This window comes from Myotis nattereri (genome assembly GCF_964212035.1).
Source record: "Myotis nattereri genome assembly, chromosome: 7".
Lineage (NCBI taxonomy): Eukaryota > Metazoa > Chordata > Mammalia > Chiroptera > Vespertilionidae > Myotis > Myotis nattereri.
In genome coordinates this window covers 38,329,453-38,355,760 of record NC_138082.1, presented here as the reverse complement: position 1 = coordinate 38,355,760, position 26,308 = coordinate 38,329,453, and the positions used below count along the sequence as shown (strand labels likewise).

General features: G+C 44.4%; 1 protein-coding gene across 1 annotated transcript in view; it reads left to right on the top strand.

The window, feature by feature from the left end:
- The first annotated feature begins 15,370 nt into the window (after positions 1–15,370).
- Positions 15,371–26,308, top strand: part of ITGA4 (integrin subunit alpha 4) — a 78,710-nt gene continuing 67,772 nt past the window's right edge. The window contains exons 1-2 of the mRNA XM_081095436.1: positions 15,371–15,610; positions 15,924–16,045. Of these exons, the coding sequence (XP_080951562.1) occupies positions 15,414–15,610; positions 15,924–16,045 (319 nt within the window). The 5' untranslated portion in view covers positions 15,371–15,413. The remainder of the gene's footprint in view (positions 15,611–15,923; positions 16,046–26,308) is intronic.

Sequence of the window (26,308 nt, the reverse complement as noted above, 5' to 3'; positions counted from 1 at the left end):
TTTCCACCACTCTGTGATAAATCTACATTCTCCTTGTGAGGGTTGCAAGCACTAAGATTCACATGCCCATCACCTCCTGTAATAAACCAACTCCTCCTAAATTTGAGGAGACTGAGGTAGCTGGAATTTGGAACAGTGGTCATCCTTACTAGCCATCCTTAGAGGAGGAGAGAGGGAACTACATGTTAGGACCAAGGCCAGCAGAGTGGAAATTTGAGAGAACATTTTGTATCTGGTAGTAACACGGGAGAAAGAAGAGGAGGCACATGCTGGCAGAAAAGGTGGGTAGGCAAATGAAGAAATGAGCTATATGTAAAAACCAGCATTCAGAGAAAGCAGTCTTCCCTTTTCAGTACTAATTTGGCCTTAATGCTAGTCCTGAGTATAGCATGTGATGATTTCAGAGGACACTCACTCAGGCCTCCCTCTTAGATGAAATAGACAAGCAGCTCTAGGGTGCCCTCAAGATCTATCTTTCTCACCCAGCTTTCCCTGAACACCCTTAGTGTATGAAAGCAGCCTTTTAAATCATGTCTCTGAAGAGCCCCTAATTGCGAATCCCCATAGTACTTGGCCTATCAGTCCCATTTCACATATAAGCCACTTTCTTCTTAACATTCTCTGCTCTTGGTCATCTGAACCATAACATTACCCTGGTTCTCTTAGCTCTCTGGTGATTCCTGTGTGGCCCTCATGGTGAGTTACTTTTCTTTTGCCTGACCCAAACTTTGGTATACTTCATGATTCTCTTCAAAGCTCTATTTTATTCTCTTTACACATGCTCCCCTATATGTTAATGTGTTTCCAAAATAATGTTGTTAGCACAAGTGTCTCCTGAGTTCTGAAATTGTCTATATAATTGTCTCTGGAACACATTCTCTTGTATGTCTTTCAGAAAATTCAGCACAGCCAACCCTGCCATCATTATCTTCTCATTGCAATCTGCTTCTCTCCTTCACACTTTATCACAATGAACCGCAAGACCCTGTCACCCAAGAACTGTGGATACCATGCTCAATTCCCCCCAGGCCCTCATCACATCCCTTCCTCTTCAGCCCTTTCAGACTCATTTATTTTGAGCTACTGACATCTCTTTATGATACTAACACACCAGTCATTTAGCTAGACTGCCTTCTTCTAATTTCTTATCACTGTGAACTCTTGAGATGTGTTATTCTACTGCAGCGGTTCTCAACCTGTGGGTCGTGACCCCTTTTGGGGGGGTCGAACGACCCTTTCACAGGGGTCGCCTAAGACCATCGGAAAACACATATATAATTACATATTGTTTTGTGATTAATCACTATGCTTTAATTATGTTCAATTTGTAACAATGAAATTGGGGGTCACCACAACGTGAGGAACTGTATTAAAGTGTTGTAGCATTAGGAAGGTTGAGAACCACTGTTCTACTGCATAAAATATTTTTCTGAATGCAATAAAAAGTCATACTCCTTAACATAGCATATGAGATTTCCATATCTAAACCTGCTTATGTCTTCTGCTTCTGTTCTTGCCACTCCTTGATCTATGCCCAGTGCCTGAAGTTCCCTGAATGTACCATGTATTCTCATGCCATTCCAGTGTTCCACCAACCAATTCGGTAAACACCTAATTGTACTGAAAGGTTCCCACCACCCCCACCCTCAAGCCCCAGATAAAACTTTTCCTGACTCTTAGCATTGGCCACTCCTTTGTTTTATATATATTATTATATGATAATATTATGTATTCTATTATTATGTATATAATAATTTTCTCAAGTGTGGGATCCTGTCTCATTTATGTTTGTATTTGTAGCACCAAGCACATTGCCTGGCATAGTCTAGATGTCAGTACATATTCACTGAGAGGAAGAATAAATTTATAGGCATGGAGTGAATTCAAAACAGGGAACTTGTCTGTAGTCTATGTGCTGGTGCCTAAATGTATCATCACAAAGCCTGGTTTAAAATGAAATGCCTCTGGTCAGACAGCATTCACAGCATGGCCTAAAAGAGTGCTATCACAGTCATTCTTGTGCTGAGAGCTGAGAGGAAGCAGATCTCTTAAGGATATGGGCACTGACAAGTGGTCAGGGGGGTTCCAAAAGAAGAGGGGCCGATTTTATCTGTTAACAGACATCTGAGTTACACATACGGAGGAGCATAAAAGAACAAGAAGGCTTACGCTCAGACAACTGTTCCTTCACTTTAATTCCCATACAGGAGACCTTTTGATGTTGTTTACAAGTCAGACTGTGATCTCACTTCAAACAATATCCGTAGCCTGTGTACACCTCCTTTCCTTGTAGCTGAGTTCTCTATTGTGGAAACAAGGAATTCCCCTAAATTGGAGTGAAAAAGCCATTTGGAAGTCTTGTCTGTGAAAGATTATCAAATGAAGTTATGAAACCAGGGTTGTTGTTTTTGAAGACAGGTCTCATGGCTTAAAAAATAGTCTGGTGCTACTGATAGTGTGGCTTAGAATGTGAGTCTGTTACGTGGGCAACGGAAGAGGTTTAATCCTGCCCTACCCCCATTCTGCTCTATGGTTTTTATTTTATAAACAGTCAAAGTCGATTAAAATGTCCATTGGCAATAATTACTGTCAATATCGACATTGATCCCCAAACAAGGATTCATGTCAGTCAAGCCACTAAAATTTCATTGGACTCAATGAAAGTTTTTTCAATGGAGCTATGAAAGTATTTTCGCCCATTCCCTAAACTGTTATAGTTGGAAACTGAATTGGATTTCATAAAGATTTATGAGCGCTTCCAAAATCACCTAACGGCTGAAAGCCATATAGTAACCTCTCTGTGTCTGAATAAAACGAGAGGCTTGTAGAAGTGACAGTTGTAAAAGAGCAGTGAGATTAGATTTGGATTGTTTCTACCCAGCCCTTGCTCCGTCTGCTGCAGGGTCTGTGGCTCTGCTGCTAGCCCTGGTCTGTCTGCTGCCCCTAAAGAATTATGCAAGCTTGCTGAAGCCTGGGAGTGCAGTATCTAACATTAACTTGTTAGAGTTCAAGTTAATGTGAGTAAAACTCACTCCTAATTATTGGCAGAAATATAGAAGGGTAATTATGACTCAAGTGTAAATAACTTGAAAATTATTCTGAATAAGAGTTGGAATAGGTTTATTTTTACATTTTTACCTGAATTTAGGTAGGAGAGATGGTCTAGGGATTATCTATATATATAAAAGGCTAATATGCAAAGTGTCCCCTTGGGATTCGACTGGGAGACCGGGAGTTTGATTGCTTGCTATGAACATGCGCTGACTACCAGGGGGCAGTGCGGACGAAGGAAGACCCTGGCTGGCAGCCAGAAGGCCCCGATCAGCCCTGACCACCCGCCAGCCCTAGAGACCCTACCCATGCACAGATTTTGTGCACCAGGCTTCTAGTTTTCAATAAAGTCTCATGATTAAGATCTGACTTACATGGATCTAGATTTTAGAAAGTCATTCTGTTTAATTCCTTGTCTTCAGCCTCATTTCACTTATGCATGTGAAAAGCCATAGACTGGGCAGAGGGCTTCCTCAGAACTGCCTTGAGAGAAAGAGTGGTTCAGAGTTTGCATTCCCAAGGCTTCCTTCATTTACAAGGAAGAAACTTGTGAATCTGAAATCGACTAAACTAAAAATTAAACAAGTAGATACTGTCAACATTTAAAGACGAGATTTCTTGGAAGAATGAAGGATGAATTCTCAAAGTAGGCTCTTTTTCTGGTGTCTTCAGATACTGAGATTCTCTTCTCTAGGCCCTGAGCTGTATTGGAAAAAATAATTGGGGGGAAAAACAGTACATTTGAATATCAGACCATGCCTTGAATTTCATCTCAGTCACTTATTAACACTGTAACATCCTCCCCAGCAGTCTCCATAGCTTTAAGGTTCCAAAGGCAGTCTAGACAAGCCATAGATGCTCTACTCCACTCAAAGCAAGTGCCCAGGAACATTCAGACTTGCTCTTGTTTTGTGAGTTTCCACCTGTTTCCTGAACCTTAGCTTTGTCTTCTTTTCCCTCAATTCTGTTCTTTGGTTGAATGGATTAATCTTGGTTTCTTTAACTCAAACTTGAGGAAGGTCTTTCTACTTTTGTCCAATTCTGTTCCCAGAGACCCACTGTTATGGTCGTCCTGCTGGATAGGCCAGTTCAGTCTCCTGCTAAGGGAATGTTAGAGAGTCAGGAATGTAGCCACTCACCTTGAGCAAGCCACTTAACACTCTGTAAGCCATTATCTCATCTCTAAAATGAAAGAAACCATCCTGCCTAATTCAGTACTTTTTTCCCAAGGATCAATGAAGTTAGCATATGTAACCTATATAGTTCACTTAAGTAGCCAGGAATAATCCTTAATAAGACAGCATTACCTCTTAGCTAACTGGTAAGTATTCTAAGTAGCAGAGTATTGACTGCAATTTTTAGTTGAGATGCTTCTAGAACTCTATATATTAAAACTGGTATCTTAGTACTTTGTACTAGTAATAAAAGCATCAACTAGGATTGAGTAAACTAACAGAGAAAAGTGAGCTGTGAATAACTTATAATACTATTAACTTGAAAAAAATCAGTGAGGTAGACTTCTGATACTGATGTCAATCTCTCCTCTCTGAAGAATCAGTAATAATCTTTACTCCGTTGTGGCCAAGACAGTTGTTGCTAGTATGGTCAATGTTGTTTCTTATCTATTCTCTTGACCTGGTTCTCTACATCCTTTCTGCTCATGCCCCTGTTAGTACTCGTGCGATGTTGATGGGACCTGGGGTGGCACTTCCTTTTATTAAGATTCTTCATTCTAAACAGAAGCTCCTCAGTTTTTCAAATGCAATTACTCCAAGTTTAGTCTCCCTTAATAAAGGTTCTAGTGTTCTGCAATTATACCACAGAATTATCTTTAGTCAGGCTGTGACACTCTAGGAATGTGCTGTCCCTGAGATCTGTGATCTGTCTGGATGTCTTTGACATTTTGTCTCTGACTTTCGAAATACTGATATTACTTGCTCACTTATTGATGAGAAAAATAACTCCCAGATTAAGCCTATGGTGAAAATCTTGTCCCCAGGATGCTTCTGTTTGGAGTCTTGTCACTCCTGGTACATTTTATATAATTTCTTTTTGCACTTTACCATGCCCCTGGGATCTCAAGCTTTACCGATAATCACTTCACATCTCTTTTAGTGCATCTTGGAAAATGTACTTTGTGAATGGTAAAGATCCGTACAAGTGCAGTTTATTTTTTGGTCATTTACCTGAAGACCACACTATAAGAGTACAAAGGGAAACGAGCCTTGGAGAAGGCAACTGTAAAACACTAGTCAAACAAAAAAAACCAACAAAAAAACCTATACATTTCTTTTCTCTTCATTAATCACTTCTGACATTAAATGTGTGAGTTTTTCACACAAGTAATTCTCCAGTTTTCTGCAAACACCAGGTTGGTGTACTATCCCTTAATTTGGCTATGAACTAACTACCCAGAGTTAGCAGACCCCACAGGTTAAGGAGGTTGGCCCATAAAAGCGATGCCAGTCACAAGTCTGGGCCTCCTGAACTTATGACCAACCAAATAAAAATTGAGGATTCCCAAGACCCTCTCCTCAGGTTCAAAAAGTTGATAGAATGGCTCACAGAACTCAGGGAAACACTACTTATGTTTAACAGATTATTATAAAAGATAAAACTCAGGAATAACTAGATGGAAGAGGTGCACAGGGCAAAGTGTGAAGGCAGGGAGAAGCTCAGAGCTTCAATGCCCTCTCTGGGCACACCACCCTCCCAGAACCTCCCAGTGTTTATGAACCCAGAAACTCTCCACGCCCCATCATTTAAAATATTTAATAGGCACAATTGATCAAAACATTGGCCATGGTGGCTGAACTCAGTCTCTAGCCCCTCTCCTCTCTCCTTAAAGGTTGAGGATAGAGTTGCAAGTTTTAACCCTCTGGTCACATGGTTGGTTCCCCTTGGCAACCAGCCCTCTTTCCCCACCCCCCAATCTTAGAGGCTTTCCGAAAGTCACCTCTGTCTCTCCAAAGCTATTTCAGGAACTGAGGACAAAACGCAAATATTATACAAAAGATGCTCCTTTCACCTTTATCACGTAGGAATTTACGAGGTTTTGGAAAATCTGGTCAGGATCTGGGGCTGAAGACCAAAATATATAATTCTTATTATATCATAATGTGACAACTAGAAAAGAGTGTTATCTAACATTTCTGGAAAGGAAAATTAAATGTTTCTATTTGCACTTAACCAAGCCCACATATGATAAGATAAATGATAGCCAATGAGGGGTATTGACATATAGTTATGCAGTTGTCCACATTTATTCAAAGTTCATATTTTTCTCCTTACAGTTGCATCAGCTTGCCTTTTTGAATAGAGTTATTTATCCACTGAAATGTCCTGCCCACCTGTCAGTGTGGTTCCCTGATTCCTATCACAGGCTCTGAAAGAACTGAGGTCTCCAGCTCTGTTGTAATGGAAATCACTTCCGTGACAATCTAATGGAACTCATTCATTTTATTAACAAAGAAGCTGTAAAAATATAAGATCAGTTCCATTGTCAGAGTTCATGTGTCCTCAATCACTGCATGGTTTCTAAAACTGGTTTTTCAGAAGCCTGCTGACTTTTAGGTGAAGCATGAAAAGTAAGATATATCTCTATATAACGTTTATAGGATTATTGTATTGAATTAGTATTACCATCCATTAAAAAATGAGTCTGAAATTGATTCCTTCATTTTTATCCACAATTCTAATGAGGTTCTTATGAAAAAGTTGTGGTTTTAAAACCAAAATAGTCTTTCTAATTTCTATAAACAGAGGAAATTTACTTTACTAGGTCAATATACTGTGCAACTGACATAAACAAAGCTGATATTCAGTATGCACCAAAAATAGAATATCTAAGTGCTCTGCTGGTCTTGCAATGCATAGATGTGAGATAGAGCCGAACTTATTTTTGTATTTGTAGTACTATTTATTCTATTTCAGTAATCCAAATTAGAATTCCTTTTCCAAAGTTTCTCCAGGATTTTAAACAATGTAGGAAACTTTGATGCATTGCATTATTTTCTTATTTCCCACTATTGTCCTTGCAAACTAGTGTAGCCTCTTTTGATGTTTACATTCCTCCTATTTGCTGATGATATTTTAGTCTCTGATGTTTTCTTATCTCTTTTATCTGGCCTACAAAGACTAGTCTCTGCGTTCTCCCAGTTTGGTCTGGTTTGGGAAAACAAAAGAAAAGAAAAATAAATCTAGGATTAAACTAAGTTTATTTCCTTTAAGTCTTCCCACAAAATATGCTGCCACTCTGAAGACATCATTATTACATTATATAATTTGTGCTATATTTACAACGTATTTTGTAAGTTGCTTTGAAATTGTTTTCTGGTTTCAAGTTTGTGTTGTCTGATATTCGATTGCCAGCTATTCAAGAATAAGAACACATCTTTAATGTTTTTGTGTGTGTGTGTGTGTTTGCCAAGTGCTTGGGACATATGTCTATCAGTGTTGGTTGTGTGATGTAACTGTGTCCATGATGAACTAGTTTCACACTGTATTCGCCATGGCCCTTTCCAGATGCCTAGGAACTCTGTTTTTCAAGATGAGGTCGTGCATATGAGAGGTTTCGGATAAGACACCATTAGATAGCACTTTTACGTGGAGTCTGATCTCTGAAGATCAAAAAAAGAGTGATGCTGGCAACTATCTGTGTCTTGTAAACCTTTGCCCTTTGGCTTGAACCAGTTGTTAAATCATTCCAGCGCCCAAATGCAATCTTCCAGATCAGATTACTTACGAGATAAAATGTCATAATAACTATGTGCTCTGAGGGGAGGGTTTATGCCAGTCCTTTATGCAGTAACAAGAGGAGCAATTGTTTCTTTCTCTGAGCTGAAGCATGAAATAGACATGGTTTAAGTTATGAAGTATCAATAGTTTCAGGAGTTGTGAAAAGACTGGTAGAAAAGTGAAATTTCTCAAAATTGCCCTTTACTTCAGAAAAATTGTCCTGAACACCTCAGCCAGAAAACAAAAAACAAAAACTTGTCTGTTGTGTGTCTCTGTTATGCACTATTTGTACGGCATTTGTTACCTACTGGCTTAAATAGTCCTTTCTTGATCTATTAATTCCCCAAACTAAAGGGAACATTGCTAGAGGAAAGGAAAAAAAATAGGCTCTAAGTTTGGGGTGGGAAGGAGGAACGATTGAGGCCAAATGTGGAGTGTATTAAGCCCCAGGCAAGACATTCTAAGTGGGTCGGATTGGGAATGGAGACATTACCACTCTCTGTGTGGGGATCTGACATATTCATAGTTGTGCTGTAGAAAAATCATCTGCCTATAAATGTCAGTGTACTGAAAAAGTTACAAGCCTATAAACAGGAAACATTATTGAGCATTGCTTATTGCTTCGTTGCTTTATTGGAATGCACATGTAAAAAGGATACAGATTCCAAATCTGTTCATCATGTTACACACAGCATCTCTAAATTACACATAATAGGTGCTCCAGAAAGATTTTTTGAATGAGTGAGTAAGTAAATATAAACTAATAGAGACAGAGAATGCTTCTTATTAATTTAAACAACCTTCCACATATGGGCCATTCGCCCTGAGCTCAGATTTTCATAAATAGTTTATTTCTGTAAGTAGTAGTATATTTCTATACAAATTATATCATTACTGATACTGATGATAAGAAAAGAGGGATAAAGGAGAAAGGGCTACTATATATTCAGTATTAATTATGAGCTAAGCACTGTATTAAGTCCTTTGCCCACAGCCACTCATTTTCCCCATCCAACCAGAGAAAACTAAGAGATGAAAAACCAAATTTGACTTTCTCTGACTGGTTTATTTCATTTAGCATAGCACTCTCTAGATTCATCCATGCTGTGGCAAAAGGTAAGATTTCCTTCTTTTTTACTGCTGCATAGTATTCCATTGTGTAAATGTACCACAGATCTTTTACCCACTTCTCTACTGATGGGCACTTGGGCTGCTTCCAAATCTTGGCTATTGTAAATAGCGCTGAAATGAACACGAACGAATACCATGATTTCACTTATATGTGGAATCTAATGAACAAAATAAACTAACATACAAAATAGAAACAGACTCATAGATACAGAGAACAGACTGACAGATGTCAGAGAGGAGGGAAGTTGTGGGGCTGGGTGAAAAAGGTGAAGGGATTGAGAAAAATATAGACACAGACAACAGTATGGTAATTGACAGAGGGAAAGGGGGTAGGGGGAGGCAGAAGATGGTTAAGGGGGATAAATGGGTGGTGAATGCACGATGAAATATACAGGTGATACATTATAGATTTGTACACTTGAAACTTGTACAATTATATTAACCAGTGTCACCCGAACAAATCCAATTAAAAAACAAAAACAAAAACAAAAAACAAAACAACACAAGTTTGAGTAACACTATCAAACCGAACAAGGTTTTGATTGGCAGTTGTGGCAGCTGCTGTCAATCCCTGGCCCCTTCCACTATCTGAGCTCCCCTGCTGCTGGGCAGACAATTTCAGCAGGTTGGCAGCTTCCCAGCACCTTGTCTGTCTTCTCCGCCTGAGGACTCTGGCTCCTGGGGGTGTGCTTGCCTGCAAGATTGCAGTGTTAGCCCTCCACCGGAAGAGGATGAGTCCTTAGATAAGTGCCCCGGCCTCCTGGTCTGTCAGAGGTGGGGGATTCTGAGGTGTGGTTTCACACAGTTTCTCAGCAGGTTTAAGAGCTCTTTGTTTGTTTAATGGTTTTATTGATTTTGGAGGGAGAGAAAGGGAGAGAGATAGAAACATTGATAAAAGAGTGACATCCACATCTTCTGGCTGCCTCCTGCATGCCCCCCACCATGCATGGAGTCTGCAACCCCGGCATGTGCCCTCACCAGGCCTCGGAACCAGCGACCTCTTGGTGCATGGGTCCGTGCTCAACCGCGGAGCCACGCCAGCGGACAGGTTTAAGAACTCCTGTAATTTGGAAGGCATCGCTTTAAGTTTCCTTTAAAGCAACCTTGTCGTTGATACTTTATCAAGAAATTTGTGCTAATATTACATATCGGGATAAAAGACTCAGAGGTTCTTGCGGCTTTTTGGGAGCTTTGTGACTGTGAAAAAAGAAATTCCTCTCTTGATTGGATCCTATCTTAAGGAATCTTAGTTTGAATCCCTCAAGAGAGGGCCTTGGGGACAAGCACTTTATAGGGAAGGGGAGTGAGTGCCTCCAAAGGTTGGATTACAGGAGGCAGGGAAAGGTTGGAAGCATTTCCTTATACACCTCTAAGTGTTCTACATGTTACATGCTTTAATTTAGTTAAAAAACAAGCAAACAATACTTCCGGACCAATCTATGCAAGTTCTACCAACATCTCAGACTCATCTCTAAAAACCCAGTCAGCATTATCCAAACACAATGTTCCTGCCCTCCCCGATTCCAGCCCTTTCTCCTGGTGGTTTTTTGCTTTGTTTTTTATCATAGTACCACCATTGTCTAGCCTAAAAATGCCAGGCATATTTACTTTTCCATATTATCTGCACCTGACAGCATGTCAGTTTTTCCTAATGTATTGTATCAATTCTTTCATTTTTCTCTGCCTTCCATTCTATCCAAATTAATGTCTCAAGCCTGCCCTTTAAGCCTACTCCATGGTTAGCTACCAACTGTCTCTTCTTACCCCAATGTATATGACATTCACATCGACTATATTCTCTGGTCTTCTAAGGGTATCATCTCTCTCCTTGTAAATTATAAGCTGTTTGAGAGTAGGACCTATGTTTTATACATCTTTGAATTTACCAGAGGACCTAATATATTGTTTTGCATGTAATAATGTATCAACCTAAATTTATAGAAATATCCAGATTTATCTCAGTTTATGACATCAAAAATCCAAATCATGTAAAGGCCACTTTAAAAATACTTATTGACCACCTGCTATTTGCCAGGTAGCATATCAATTGATGGAGATATAGTGGTGAACAACAATAACAACACAACACGAGTTCTTCTCATAGTCCATAGAGGAAGACAGAATGAAAAGGTAAATCCATATGTGGTTATAAATTAAGAGCTCCAAAGACACTGAGCAGGACTGTCTGCCAGAGAATAATATGATGATCTATTTTAACTGGATGAGCAGGAATATCCTCTGTAAGGAGGAGACCTTTAAGTTGAGACTAAAGAAAGAGAAGAATCGTGAAATTTCACAGGTTGTGTATTCCAGCAGAAAGAACAATTCGGGCAAAGACCCCATGGGTGGAAAAAAAAACCCAACAACAAACAATGCACCTAGGGAAATTAAGGAAGGTCGATGTGGCTAAAGCAAAGTGATCCTGAAGGACATGGCCAATGGAGAACTGGCAAGGTAGTCAGAGACCAGGTCATAGGGTCCTTGTAGACCACCTTAAGTCTGTCCTGGAAGAGCAATGGGAAACACTACTTATAGGACTGAAGCAAGAGAGTGGCATGATTAAGTGTGCTTTGATTTAGAATTGTAAACGTTCACTTTACCATGCATGTAGAAAATTGATGGTGTGAAGGAGTAAACAGGGAGGCCAGGTAGCAGATTACTGAACAGGCCAGATGAGATGATTGCGGTTTGGAAGGGGGTTGGAGCAGGGCAGAAGAAGATAAACTGATGCACTTGAGGTATATTCCAAAGGCAAATTGTTATAACAACGATGAGTGGATTGTATGTAGGGAATAGAGAGGGAGGAGTCATGAATTACTTTCCAAATTTCTGGACCAAACAACTAACTGGGCAGATGGATTGTGTTTTTCTCAAAAGAAAGACATTGGACGGAGGACTAGTTTAGATGTGGGATGAGAGAATCAGAACTCGGTTTTTCAGATATGCTATGTGCACAATGCCTGCTAGATTGTGCACGTAACATCCAGGTAGAGATGTCAGGAAGGCAGTAAAGCTTATGATCCTGGAGCTCAGAAGAGAGGGCCAGGCTGGAGACATGGACGGGGGACTCGTGTGGTAGTTAATGGCATTGTTTAGCTGGTATTTGAAGATGCAAAGACATTTAGGTGTGAGCTCCTAAAGAGAGAGATATGGGAAGAGAAGGAAAGAGGACCCAGACAGGGCCCTGGGACTCTCGAACACTACGGTGAAGGGAAAGGGGCTAGCAACGAGACCCCGAATGGCCAGAGACAAAGGCAGTGTGGGGACTAGAATAATACTATCACAAAAAGAGGGGCTTTCAAAAAGGAGAAATGTTCACTCTTGATAACAACTGAGGAGTTGGGTGAGCCCATATTAGGATGCTCTCTACTGGGAGGACGTCTTATCAAGGATAGAGAGTCTTTTATTGTTGAGTCCCTAAAGTAGGTCCTGGCACACAGTGGGCACTTGATACATATTAACCAAATGACACATATTGATTGAATCATTTATGTTCAGTTGAGGGTTACAGATAGGCAGAGGTAGTTTTTAAAAGTCTTCCTTTTCTCCCCCCTCCATGTACCCTTTTCCTATCAGATTCTCACACTTGCCTACAAAAGCATTGGTTAAAGAGAGAGCAGTATCTACAGGCTTTGTCAAAGCTACATTAAACACCCTTTATTTCAGCTGACTTCAGAAAAGTGAACTGTTCTCTAAGCCTTGGAGGAATGAAACTTGGGCTAATATAGTGTCTGAAGCAGTAAAGGGTGGTTAGTTCTTGAAAAGTGGTGAAATCATAATTATAACCACAATCATAGAAATAAGATCCTGCCCCATGAATGCTCTATTGGCTGCTACTCACCTTAATTATGATATGAAAAGAATTGTGTTGAATGGATTCTGTTACATAAGAAGGGAGAGAAGTGAAAGGATCTGTGGCTCTGACATGGCCCAGGTCTGGAGAGTCTGGAAGTACCTGTGAGACAACTACTTCCTGGGCCCCAAATGGACATGCGGCTGCAAAACAAGAGGGATTGCTTACTTATAACGATGGCAATGTGAGCTAGTTGCAGAGCTGGGTTGAAATCAGCATGTGGATCTACTCAGAAAGAAGGAAGCTTGGAGTGGAAAAACAGAGCAAGAGGACCATTCTCCATGGGCCCTGTGAGCTACTTTTCTAGAAGCCATTTCATTTCATTTTGCACCATTGTTTGCCTTTTACTTTGTTGCAAATAATAAGAGAGGATCACTATTGCTCTTCTTTTGTCTGTTGACAAAAGCATAAAAAATGATTGGGTCTGGCTAGAATATCCTACTATTCCACAAATACCTCAAACTCCAAATCTAATACTGAAACTGCTCGTGTGTGTGCCCATTCCTGTGCATACACACATGAGCAACCTTGTTCCTCCCATGTATTTTTTTCTCTATGAATTAGCATCATACACTCAAATCCCAAACTCAGGACTGAGCCATCATCCTGACTCCTTCATCTCAGCTCCATCTTTGTATTTGCCAACACTGTCACCAAGTTCTATTGGCTTCTGTCTCTCATATCTCTTGAGTCTATTATTTCCTCTGTTCCACCTTTGCTACTCCCTAGGGCAGGCCACCCATCTCCCTACTCATTATTTACTACAGGGGCCTCCACAATTAGGTTTCCTGTATCCAATCTTCGCTTCATATTTCTGAAGCACACGGCTGACCAAGACAAACCTTTCAACAGCTTCCTAACCTGGCTTAGGGGGGTCATGATGCGTCCCTGTTTCTCTAGTCAGCCTCATATCATACCAACCTGCGCGTGGACAGCTAAATGTGCCACCAAGACCACCTCTTCCAGTTTCTCTACCTGGCCCTGCTGGAGCCCACCCTTCTTCCTCCTCTCTAACTGCCTAGGCTAACTCGACCCTCCTTGTCCTCCCAATCTCTCTTTAAGTGTCCTTAAGCATTCAGAATTTTCTCTACTAAGTACAAGTTTGTCCATCTGCCACTGGATGAAAAATTTTCCTGAAGGCTTATCCTGCCTTGCTCACCATGGTACTGTGGGTCTTGCAACTTGCTGGCTCAATGAATGTGCTGAGTAAATGAACAAGTACTTTAGTGACGTATCTGCCATTACAATTTAAGATGTGATATTTCAGTGTGCATATGTGCACCCGCGCGCCTGCACACACGCACGCTCACACTCGCACACCTTAAGAAGCCCTTTTTCTTTTTTCGTGTTTTTTTTTTTTCACATAGCAGTAATTCATAACTGGGCCTGTATCTCCAAATATCAGCCAAATCACCTATGGCTGTCTCTCTGGTTGCGGGAGAAAGAAACCTGTGGCACATCTGGATCGCATTAGAAGGAGAGTCTAACGGTTAGACTCTAGTCTAACCCCTTCGGATGTGCTGAGCCCTGGTCCCCAGCGCATCCTCAGAGGCTTAGGCTGTCTGTGCCTTGGCCTCACACTGGCTCTCCGGTGGTGAGTGGATGCGTGGAAAGGGGGAGCAGCAAGAACGGGGTTTCTTGGTTAAAGTGAGGCCAGCCACAGTGCGCTCTCTGCCCTGCCCCGCTGCTGAACTCTTGGCAGCCCTGACCTCCTGCCATTCAGCCTGCGAGCTGGCTGCTCATCTGCGTCCGCCCCGGGGCAGCCCAGGGCTTAGAGGAAGTGTGGGGGGAAGGGGGTGGTGGTGGGGGGGGGGGGAGTCCTGGGCACAGACGCTCGCAGGGCTCTGAGTCTTGAAGTGAGTAACCCTAACGTCTTTGTGACCAAAGTACACCCTGCGCATTCAGGAGTTCTTTTGCTTGCCTTTCATTGAGGCCCTCTGCTTATTCCTACGCTGCTTTTTGCAGCGAAAAGCAGACAGTGCGCCCGATTATCAGCGCAAGATCTAGACGGTTCCCCGCCGCAGCCGGCGCCCAGGTTTGTGGCTGGCCCCGGGCCACACTGGGGCGGGCCGCGGAGGCTCCGCGTTCCTAGTGGGGTTCCCGCGGGTCGGATTGGGGCCACACCGCGCCGCAGCCGGGCCCACCACGGTCAAAAGGGGAAGCCCCTGCTCCTTCCAGCTCCGCTCTTGCAAAGCCCCAGAGCCCAGTCATCCGGCTCTCGGAGGAGGCTGCGAGGTCCGGCCACGCGCGTCCAGCAGCGCAGGTCCCCTAGCGCCCCCTACAGCCCCTCGTGGGGGAGGGGGCACGGCACACGGTCCGGCGCCCCAGCACCACGCCCGGGACCCCACCCAGCGGCCCGGCCCAGGACCGCGGGAGCGCCCGCACCTCCCCGCGGCAGAAACCGGGCGTGGGGTCCTGAGGGCGGGCGCACTGCATCCCGCGGCGGTGGCTCCGCCCGAGGCCGACTTCCCCTCCCTCTTGCTGTGCGTCCCTCCCTTCCTCCCCCCTCCTTCCCTCCTGCCTGCTGGCACCGGACACGCCGAACCTCTTCTCTGGGGGCCCTCTTCCCCTCGGCGGAGTCTCATCCCGCACGACGGCGGGACGGTGCCATTTGGTGTTGAATGTTCCCCTCCGAGAGCGCATGGCCGAGGGCGCGAGACCAGGGCCGGGCCCCCGAAGGGCCGCCGTCCGGGAGGCGGTGATGCTGCTGCTGTGCCTGGGGGTCCCGACCGGGCGCCCCTACAACGTGGACACCGAGAGCGCGCTGCTTTTCCAGGGCCCCCCCAACACGCTTTTCGGCTACTCGGTGGTGCTGCACAGCCACGGGCCGCAGCGATGGTGAGAGGAGCGGGATGGGGGCGCGCGGGGCATCTGCGAGCGGGGAAGGGGGCCCCGGGATCGCCGGCGGGGCCAAACTTTCCTCTCCCGGGAGGCGCAGAGGGGAGAGCTGCGATGGCTGGCGCGCTGGAGAGCTGCCCGGGAAACTAACTTATCTCGGGGTGGCAGCGCCCGGGGTGCGTCCTGGCCCAGGCCGTGGAGCGGCGGGTGAGGGTGGCCCGTGGGTGCGCGGCGGCGGGCGGCGGAGGGGGCGGCGGGCCAGGCGTTCCCGCGGCTCGGCTCCAGCTGCGCGCACGTGCGCGTTTCTCCGTAGGCTCGTCGTGGGGGCTCCCACCGCCGACTGGCTCGCCAACGCGTCCGTGGTGCATCCCGGGGCCATTTACAAATGCCAGATCGGACAGAACCCAAACCGGACTTGTCAACAGCTCCAGCTGGGTGAGTAGGATCTGGGACCAGGAGCGAGTGCACACACACCCTCCCCCCAACTCGGGGGCTCTAGGGTCACGCAAGTCCCGGAAGGACGCATGGTGCCTTCTGCTTCTAGGGTAAAGCAAACGATTTTCACTCAACTCTACACCGTCTTCACTGCTTACCCCTAAAGGGGCCCCCTTCTTGATGTCACCCTTCTCCTCCCTGTGCTAAGCCTTGTAGCATTGAGTGCAGTTCTCTGACATAACTGAATTAGAGGGACATGTTTATAGTACCTTCCCCTTCCCCCATCCTCTTGTGAAACACATTTTAAAGTCTCAGCACATTAAGAACAGGATACAGCTAAGCCAAGACGAAAGAATTGTATTTCCATCATTGACCCACCGGCCTTGTTTAGAGAGCAAGGGGGCTAGGGGGCAGATCAGGAATCGCAGTTGGAATTGATCCCACATCCTGTCAAGTAGCCTGAGGGCTCTCTAAATCAGAAAACGCTGGAGCTTTACTTAGCATATAAAAATGTCAAAGAAGGACACAGGAAAATTCGGCATCTTCATTGTTAATACAATTAAATTAGCCGGAACATAGAATTATTAGTTTTTATCTCCCCAAACGCTCATGTTAAATAGCTACTTCCATGTGAAGTCGTTTCTTAATGTCTCTTCTTAGATTTGTGATGACTTAGAAAATGCGTTCTGAAGGGGGAGGGGAGAAAGTTCATGTTTCAAAGCACCAAAGCAAATTTGCTTTGCACAGACCCACGGGGTGGGGTGTGAAAGAGGAACTAATACTAATTCAGACCTATCTTGTTCCAAATACTGTTAGGCACTGCCATATATGTTGCTTAATGTTTTCCTCTCGGGCACCACTGGGTCATAGTGGGCATTGTTCCTACTTAACATACAGCGGACTCTATGACTCAGGGGGTTGCAAGTCCTTCTTCTAAAGGCTACTCAGCTAGTGAGTGGAAGATGGGACCCCACGTCAAAGTCAGGTCTGTTGGGTCCAAAGTCCAAGCCCTGCTCTTTTCTGTACCCATCTTCAGTGCAAATGAAATGAAATGAAGAGTCCAATATGTTGCCTGCTGAGCTGACGAGTCATCTGTAAATGGTGAATAAAAGGTTATAATTGGTACCGTTTTCATATTGAGACTTTTGAGATAAGCTAGTTATTATACCTTTAACCCCTTTTACTAGTAGTTTTTGCTTTTCCTCAAACTAGGAAGCTGGTTTTCCTCATTTAGAATGAATTCAAATAGAGTATGCATATAATGGGATTTTTGTTTTTAACTCAGAGAGCATCCATAAAGTCTAGGAGTTGTCAGTAGCACGTAGAATAAGCTCCAGTCATTCATGAAGCCTCTTCCATCCCCAAAAGCAGACTATTAAAGCATAACACATTCGTAGACCTATATCTTTGGAATAATTCTGTAAAACATAATTTTCATTGCGTGAGGGAATTGTGGGATAAAGAATTAACGAGTGGAGCAGGCAACCTTGACCTGCCAGAGGATCTTAACAAGACTTCAGTAGGTAGAAATGTCATTTCTGTTATCCTGTCGTAGTTTTCTGATCCATGACATTATAACTGCTGGTGCCTGGCACTTAATTCTTATCTGGAAGGTCATGGAATCTATTTCTAGATGTCTGTATTTTAACTGGAAAGATGTCATTAGCATTATATAAAACTAGGGGCCCAGTTTGAAAGAAACTGTGGGCTGCGAGGCTGCAAGTAGGCACAGGGGCAGGTCTCGGCCCGTCCTCTGCGCCCTCACCTGGTCCCTCCAGCCACAGCCCCTGGTCCCCTTGTCTGCCGGCAGCCCAGCTCCTGCCGCTGCCACTCCCACGCACTGAAGGTGCCGGCCCCACTCACACCCGCTGATAGTGTGGAGCGATCGGGGCTGGCTCCAGCAGCAGGTGCGAGTGGTGGCTGCTGCCCCGATTGCCCCTCAGGAGCAGGGGGAGGTGGAGAAGCCCTCAAGGGTGATCCGAGCCAGCAGCCGCTGCTCTCACCCATTGATGGCGCCGAGTGAGTGGTGGTCCCGGCTGCGGGTGCGAGCAGGGCCAGAGTTGGCACTGGGTGCGAGTGGCAGCTCCAGTGCCAGCAGCAGGTGCAAGCAGGGCCAGGGCTGGCAGCAGGTGTGAGTGCCGGGCGGTACCGCTGCGCGCAGGAGCAAAGAATTTTCAGTGACCACCAGAGGCTTGCCCTTATGACAGCGACTTGCGGAGCTCCGCCTTGGTCTGGCACCCCCACTCACCTGCTCCACCATCCCACTGCGGCCAACACCCGCCATATTCCATGCATGCCCCCTGGTGGTCAGCGCACGTCATAATGACCGGTTTTTGGTTGTTATGCTGTTTGGTCTATTTGCATATTAGCCTTTTATTATATAGGATTTCAGATAATAATGCCTGTCAAAATTGGGCATTTGGAACATAGGGATCAACTACAGAAATATCCTTAGAGAAATGAGCACATGGTAAATGCAGAACAAACACAAATTAAATGAAGATATATTGATAGCTGAATGAATAAAAGCAAAGCAAAAGTTTGTTGTCAACCTGATTGGTAAATAAGAGAAATAATTAGAAATGACAAGCCAAAGGGATATTTTTAACTTTTAAATTTTGGGTCAGTTAAAGGCAAAAAGGAAGAAAAGATTTCTATTCAATCACTGATTGTAACACTAGTGACTGTAGTACTAGCTTTGCATATTAGCAAAAAAATTGACTAAAATTATTTTTCATGCAATGTTTTGAACAGTGAATCTTCTCTTCCTTTTATAAAGAAACTAGAGGCCCGGTGCACGACATTCATGCACTGGGTGGAGGAGCGGGGGGTCCCTCATCCCCGCCTGCACCCTCTCACAATCTGGGAGCCTTTGGGGGATGTCCGACTGACAGCTTAGGGGAGCGGGCCTAAGCCGTCAGTCTGACATCCTTAGTGCTGCTGTGGAGGCAGGAGAGGCTCCTGCCACCACTGCTGCACTTGCCAGCCGTGAGCCCGGCTTCTGGCTGAGCAGCGCTCCCCCTGTGGGAGTGCACTGACCACCAGGGGGCAGCTCTTGCATGAGCATCTGCCCCCTGGTGATCAGTGCGCGTCATAGCAACCAGGTGTTCCGACATCCAGTCGATTTGCATATTAGCCTTTTATTATATAGGACTATGTATCTCCCCTTTATCCTCTTCTTGGGTAAAGGGGGGATAAATGGTGATGGAAGGAGGCTTGGTGATGGATGGGGTGGTGAACACGCAATACAACGTACAGATGATGTATTATGGAATTGTACAGCTGAAACCTATATAATTTTATTAACCAACTAGAGGCCCAGTGCACAAAAATTTGTGCACTCGGGGGGGGGGGGGGCGGGCGTGGGTCACTCAGCCCGGCCTGCGCCCATTTGCAGTCCAGGACCCCTTGGGGAATGTCCACCTGTCGACTTAGGCCCACTCCCCAGGGGATCAGGCCTAAGCTTGTAGTCAGACATCCTTCTGGCAGCCAGGGAGCCCTCAGGGGATGTCGACTAAAGGCTTAGGCCTTCAAGGGATCAGGTCTAAACTGTTAGTTGGACATTCTTAGTGCTGCCACGGAGGTGGGAGATGCTCCTGCCACCACCACTGCACTGGCCAGCCATGAGCCAGCTTCTGGCTGAGTGGCACTCCCCATATGGAAGTGCACTGACCATCAGGGGGCAGCTCCTGCATGAGTGTCTGCCCCCTGGTGGCCAGTGTGCATCATAGCAACCGGTCATGCTGTTCAGTCAATGTGCATATTAGCCTTTTATTATTATTACTAGAGGCCCGGTGCACAAAAATTTGTGTACTCGAGGGGGAGAGGGAGGCCCTCAGCCCGGACTGTGCCCTCTCGCAGTCTGGGACCCCTTGGGAGATAATGACCTGCTGGCTTAGGCCTGCTCCCAGGTGGCAGAGGGCAGGCCCAATCCCTAGGTGCAGCCCCTGGTCTGGCTCAGAGCAGGGCTGATTGGGGAGTTGCGGCGCCACCCCCTGTCATGCACAGAGTGGGCGGATCGGGAGGTTGCGATGCCACCCTCAGTCACGCTCAGGGTAGGGCCGATTGGGGGGTTGGGGCACCGCCCCCTGTCACACTCAAGGCAGGGTCGATGGGGAGGTTGTGGCGCCACCCCCTGTCATGCACAGAGCAGGGCCGATCAGGGGGTTGGGGCGCTGCCCCCTGTCACTCACAGAGCAGGGCCCATCAGGGGGGTTGGGGCTCCGTACCCTGTCACGCACAGAGCAGGGTCGTACACGGGGTTGAGGAGCTCCCCCCTGTCACTCACAGAGTAGGGCCAATAGGGGAGTTGGGGCACCGCCCCCTGTGACACACAGAGCAGGGCAGATCAGGGGGTTGGGGCGCCGCACCCTGTCACACTCAGGGCAGGGCCGATGGGGAGGTTATGGCTCTACCCCGTCACACACAGAGCAGGGCCTGTGGGGGGCGATTGGGGCGCCTTCCTCTATCTCCCACAGAGTAGGGCCGATCAGGGGCTTGGGCGCTGCCACTGTCACACTCAGCACAGGGCCGATGGGGAGGTTATGGCTCTACCCCGTCACACACAGAGCAGGGCCCATGGTGGGGGGGGGGTTGGGGCGCCGCACCCTGTCACACACAGAGCCGCAGGGCGATCAGGGGGTTGGGGAGCTCCCCCCTATCAGGCACAGAGCAGGGCTGATTAGGGGGTTGGGTTGCCTTCCCCTGTCACGAACCGAGCAGGGCGGATAGGGAGGTTGTGGCCCTGCCCCCTGTCACACACAGAGCCACAGGGTGATCAGGGGATTTGGGCGCTGCCCCCTGTCATGTTGATCCCGGTGCTGGGAGGCATATTACCCTTTTACGATATAGGATAGAGTCCTGGTGCACAGGTGGGGGCTGGCTGGTTTGCCCTGAAGGGTGTCCTGGATCAGGGTGGGGGTCCCCACTGGGGTGCCTGGCCAGTCTGGGTGAGGGACTGAGGGCTGTTTTCAGGCTGGTGGGTGACTGAAGCTCTCAATCACTCCTTCTTTTCTTTTCTTTTTTATTCTGGGCCAGCTTTAGCTCTGAGGCTTGGCTCCAGCTCTTAGGCCTCAGCTGCTGAAAGCAGGTATCTGGTTTGTTTAGGTTCTATAATCGAAACACTCCAGCTCTGAGATCCCGCTGGCTGAAAGCAGGTTTCTGGGGTTTTGTTTAGCTTCTATATTTGTAACAATGTTTCAAACTGCAAGCTCAGAGGCCAGCAAGGCAGGTGGGGAACGTTGGAGTCCTCCATCACTGAAGCAAGCAAGCCTCATGTTCGCTTCAAGCTGCCTGGCTGTCGGCCGCCATCTTGGCTGGAAGTTAATTTGCATATTGCCCTGATTAGCCAATGGGAAGAGTAGCAGAGGTATGGCTAATTACCATGTTTCTCTTTTATTAGATAGGATATAGGATGTCCCTATTTTCCCCCTTTTGCCCCCTCTACTCAGCGCTTGCCCCCCACTTCTCTCTGGCCATCACCATACTGTTGTCTGTGTCCATGGGTTGTGCATATATTTTCTTTAGCTAATCCCTTCTTTAAATTCATTTCTTTAAATTTTTATTTTCAGATAAGTGCTTAATACTGCATTATTATATATTTTCTATCATATCATTTAGAATTAAGATATTTTTAATTGAACCCTTGTAAATTTTAGCACAATTTAATAAATTATGCTAGAAGCAATTAGGAGATTTTTCATGTAATGCAGATACATTTCAATTAATATTTTATTAATTTTTAATTTTTTAATATTTTAATTTGAAATAATCTCATACATGTAAAAAAAACTATAAAATAATACAGCATATTATATGTACCCTTCCCCCAATTTCTTAGGTGTTAATAATTTAAACATAACCATTATACAACTAACAAAATTTGGAATATATTTTCCTTATAATCTCTTTAATGTTACTTAATCCATTTACTTTGTTTTTGTTAATCTTCACCCAAGGATATTTTTCCATTGAATTTTAGAGTGAGTGAAGGGAAAAGGAGAGACACATTGATTGGTTGCCTCCTGCCCATGCTCTGATAGGGACTGGGGATCAAGCCAGCAACTGAGGTTGGAGAGGTAAGCAAGGATTATTTTGGGTACAACTTCCTAAACTCTCTTTAGGATTATGAATTTGCCCTGTGGTAATTTTACGCTGGGGAGTGGCATGATTTGATTTGTGTTTTAGATACTTCTGGTTGCAGAGTAGCGAATGCTTTGGAGGAAATGGGTTAAGATAGTGGCAGTAGGAATAGAAAAAAAACAGATTCTGCAATTATTTAAAAGACAGATTCAGCAGGATGTGATCACTATTAAATGAGAGATGAAGGAAAGTTTCTTTAACCCCCAAGACATAACTTATTTTTAAATTAACCCAAAACAATACACTAACTTATACAGACAAAAGATAGGTTTACGAAAAATATTTCACAGTTGACTCTCATATGTGACCTCCAACCAAATCTCCTTCATTTGAGAACTGCTAATATAAAGAAAGTATGCTTTAACATTTAAGTATTCAGAGAAGTTTTCAAAGATGTTACTGACGGTTTTGATGTGGGCTGTATGGTGCTGTGTCCTGTGAGACAGAAGTAAATACATAGTCATCAGTTGGAGGTATGGGTCAGGCGGGCAGGAGAGGTCTGTACCAGCAATTCAGAGTTGAAGGCAATTGGCCCAGAGGTGGCAGTCAATGCCCTGGAGTTCAATGAGTTTAATCTGGGAAATCTCCACCCTGAAAAGATTAGAGGACCCAGGATAGATCCCGGAGGATGCTACATTTGAGAAGTGGCTGGAACAATGCTGCTCTACTCAGGCCGCTATTTAGATTCTCCTGCAGAACATTAAGAATACTGCTGTTTATTCCCCAAGATGTTGGGAGGTGGGTCTAGGTAAGTGTAATAGTGTAATTTATAGAAAGGAAAATGTATGTATTTGGTCTTTGTCCCTGTTTCTGGCACAAAACAACTAAAACCCTTATAATTTCCTGAGGGATAAGAGAGACAGAGATATCTATGGCTATTTTAATGAAGTGGTTTTTGGACCTCACTTAAGAATGGGGGCTGGGCCCAGCCGGTGTGGCTCAGTGGTTGAGCATTGATCCATGCACCAAGAGATCACCGGTTGGATTCCCAGTCAGGGCACGTGCCCAGGTTGTGGGCTCGATCCCTGGCAGAGTGTGCCGGAGGCAGATGATTGATGTTGATGTTTCTTTCTCATCGATGTTTCTATCTCTCTCACCTTCTCCCTTCCTCTCTCTCTAAAACCAATAAAAAAAAATTCTGGCAACTATAAAATTAAAAAGAAAAAAGAATGGGGGCTGGTTAGTAGTGGAGCCCACCAGATGATTAGAGTGTGGACTTTTCAGTCACACTTCCATGAGCTCCGAGATGGGGAAAGGGCCTGGAGGTGGAATGAATCACAAATGGCCAATGTTTTAATCAGTTGTGCCTATATAATGAAGCCTCCGTAAAAACCCAAAGGATAGAATGTGGAGAGCTTCCAGGTTGATGAACTCATTGGAACTGAGTGCAGAATCCTCAGTAGGGCATAGGATCCTCTATGCAGCAGTTCTCAACCTGTGGGTCAGGAACAATGAAAATACATCCTGCATATCAGATATTTACATTACGATTCATAACAGTAGCAAAATTACAGTTATGAAGTAGCAACGAAAATAATTTTCTGGCTGGGGGTCACCACAACATGAGGAACTGTATTAAAGGGTCGCGGCATGAGGAAGGTTGAGAACCACTGCTAGGTTCCCAAATGATATGAATATTCATCTTCTCTTCTCCATGGTTGTGAATACTGGAGAAGAGAAGAGAAGCCTGAAAAAATGCCTGAGGAGAAGCCAAAGGGATGGGAAGGAAATCAGGTTGGTGTGGCATTATGGAGGTCTAAGGATGAGAGAATTTGAGAAGAATGAGTGAGTGACAGTATCAAAAGTTGCTCCAGTCTCAGGCTTGTCTCTTCCTTTTCCTACTTACTGTGACTCCGTCCCTGTTGAGTTGGGTTGGGCAAAAAAAAAAAAAAAGTTGCCAAGAGGTGGAGCAAGTAAGAATTTAGGAGATTTCATTGGATTCAGATAGAATCAGTTCATTAGTAACCTTGGTAAGACCAGTTATAGAGGTGAAGCCAGATTAGAGGTTGAGAAGGAAGGAGTGAGAAAATATTGGAAGCAAGTCTCAATAACTCTTTTAACTGGGCTTTTCATTAATTATATAAATTTTGTCAATTACTTGTGCTAGGTACTGGGAATAGAAAGTTGAATAGGACATGGCTGAAGCCCTCAAAGAACTCAGGTGGACAGTTAATCATGAGAAAATATAAGCGTGATAATAGAGACACACACAGTGGGGGTTTGGGGGAGAAACCGGATAATGAGAGTTGGTTTCCTGGAAGAGCAGACCCCTGAGTAGTTGAGCCAGTTCTTACCAGTTTTGATGAGCACATAGTCAAAGCTCAGTACATGTGAAGTGGATGGATGCATTTCTCCGATTGGGTGGGACGCTCTGCGGCACACTTCGGCATCATTCCAAGAAGTGGAGGCAGCCTTGGGCTCCCAGGGGTCCCTCGATTTGTACCAGGCAATCTAAACAATAAAACTCACTCCAGAGATAGGAGCTTGGAACTGACCATCTTTAAAAACAGGGATTTTTTATTTTCTTTTAAAAGTAGCTGAAGCATCAAATTGAAACATGGAAGTGGTCTTACAAATGACAGGACTGGGCTCAATGATGCATTGTGTTTGTGCTGATGCTCTCAGTTTACCTCCAAAAATCTTTTTTTTTAAAGATAGGAAATATTTATAAGAAATTCTGTAATGCACAATGAGAAGAGTAACCATGTAGACTTAGTTGCCAGATCTCTCTGATGGGAAATAATGTGTGAAGTGGATTAGACACCCTACATAGGAGACTCTTCCCAGGCACACCCTCTGTTGGGAAATCTTTCTAGGTGTACCTCACCCTGATACCGTTCTTTGTGTTCCTGTAAATGTTTTCTAGTATTTGGTAGGTTTTTTCCACAGTCATTGTCTCTGCAACATTTTATCCCATCCTTAAAGTTTAAGCTTTTTATAGAGACTCGTCTGCTATAACTCCTCATCTCAGTCCAATCCTCCAAACGTTCAGGACAATGCCAAAGACTCCCTGACTGATTGTTACTTCTCTCACATATTTTTAAGCCTTGCTGTCTTCCTGACATCCTCTGTTCTGCCCTGTGAATTCCCAAACCAGGCACAGAACTTCAATATGGCCCACCTAGCATGAAGCCAGAGCAGATTTCCCCAGAGTTTGTTTCTGTTAACATTTTTGTGTTTTCTTATTTCAAAGGCACTCAAAATGGAATTCATATATTAGTGATAGTTTTTCAAGCGAATCCTGAAGACAAAGAGATTAACTGGAAACCATGGAAGTAGAGAATTTTCTAATGTTGGAAATTAATGTTACCAGCTTAGTAGGTTTATTATAGAAATAAAATGAGTATCCTGAAGACAAAGAGATTAACTGGAAACCATGGAAGTAGAGAATTTTCTAATGTTGGAAATTAATGTTACCAGCTTAGTAGGTTTATTATAGAAATAAAATGAGTATAGAATTATTAATAATGTTAATATTTGGGTTCTTTTCCTCCATTAATAGGGGAAAGTATTAATAGCATATCATTGTAAGGTAGTGTAGATGCTAATTAACAGTGTGGGCTTGAATCCTTTTTTCCTCCACTAATTAGGGTTGTGATTTGGGGCAAGATGCTTAATCTCTCTTTGTTTCAGCTTCTCTACCTGTAAAATTTGGATAATGACAATAATATCTCCTCATAGGGATGGAATGAAAACTAAATGAATTAATGTATACATAAGAAGCATGTCATAAATATTAGCAATTATTATAAGACAATGGCCCCTCCTTAAATTATGTTCACTCATGTTCAATTATGATAAATTGCAGTATATTTTCCTGGTGTAGTTAGTAAAAAGATTTGTGTAGGTTTTCTGCAGGAATTTGAAAGAGTTTGGGCCTAAGATCCCTGGAAGAGACACTAAACCTAGAATCAAGCTCACAAGTAACCAGGTTTTTTAGAGTTCTGTGGCCTCATGGTAGCTCAGGATCAACCCCGATTTATAAACTTGGCACTACCCTCTGCCAATGTTTACCTCAGTGTTCAACTCTCTTTCCGGATACAATAAAGTAAAATAAATAAAATTCTAAAGTTAAAAAAATGTACATAAAATGAAATGAAATGAAATGAAATGAAAAAGAGA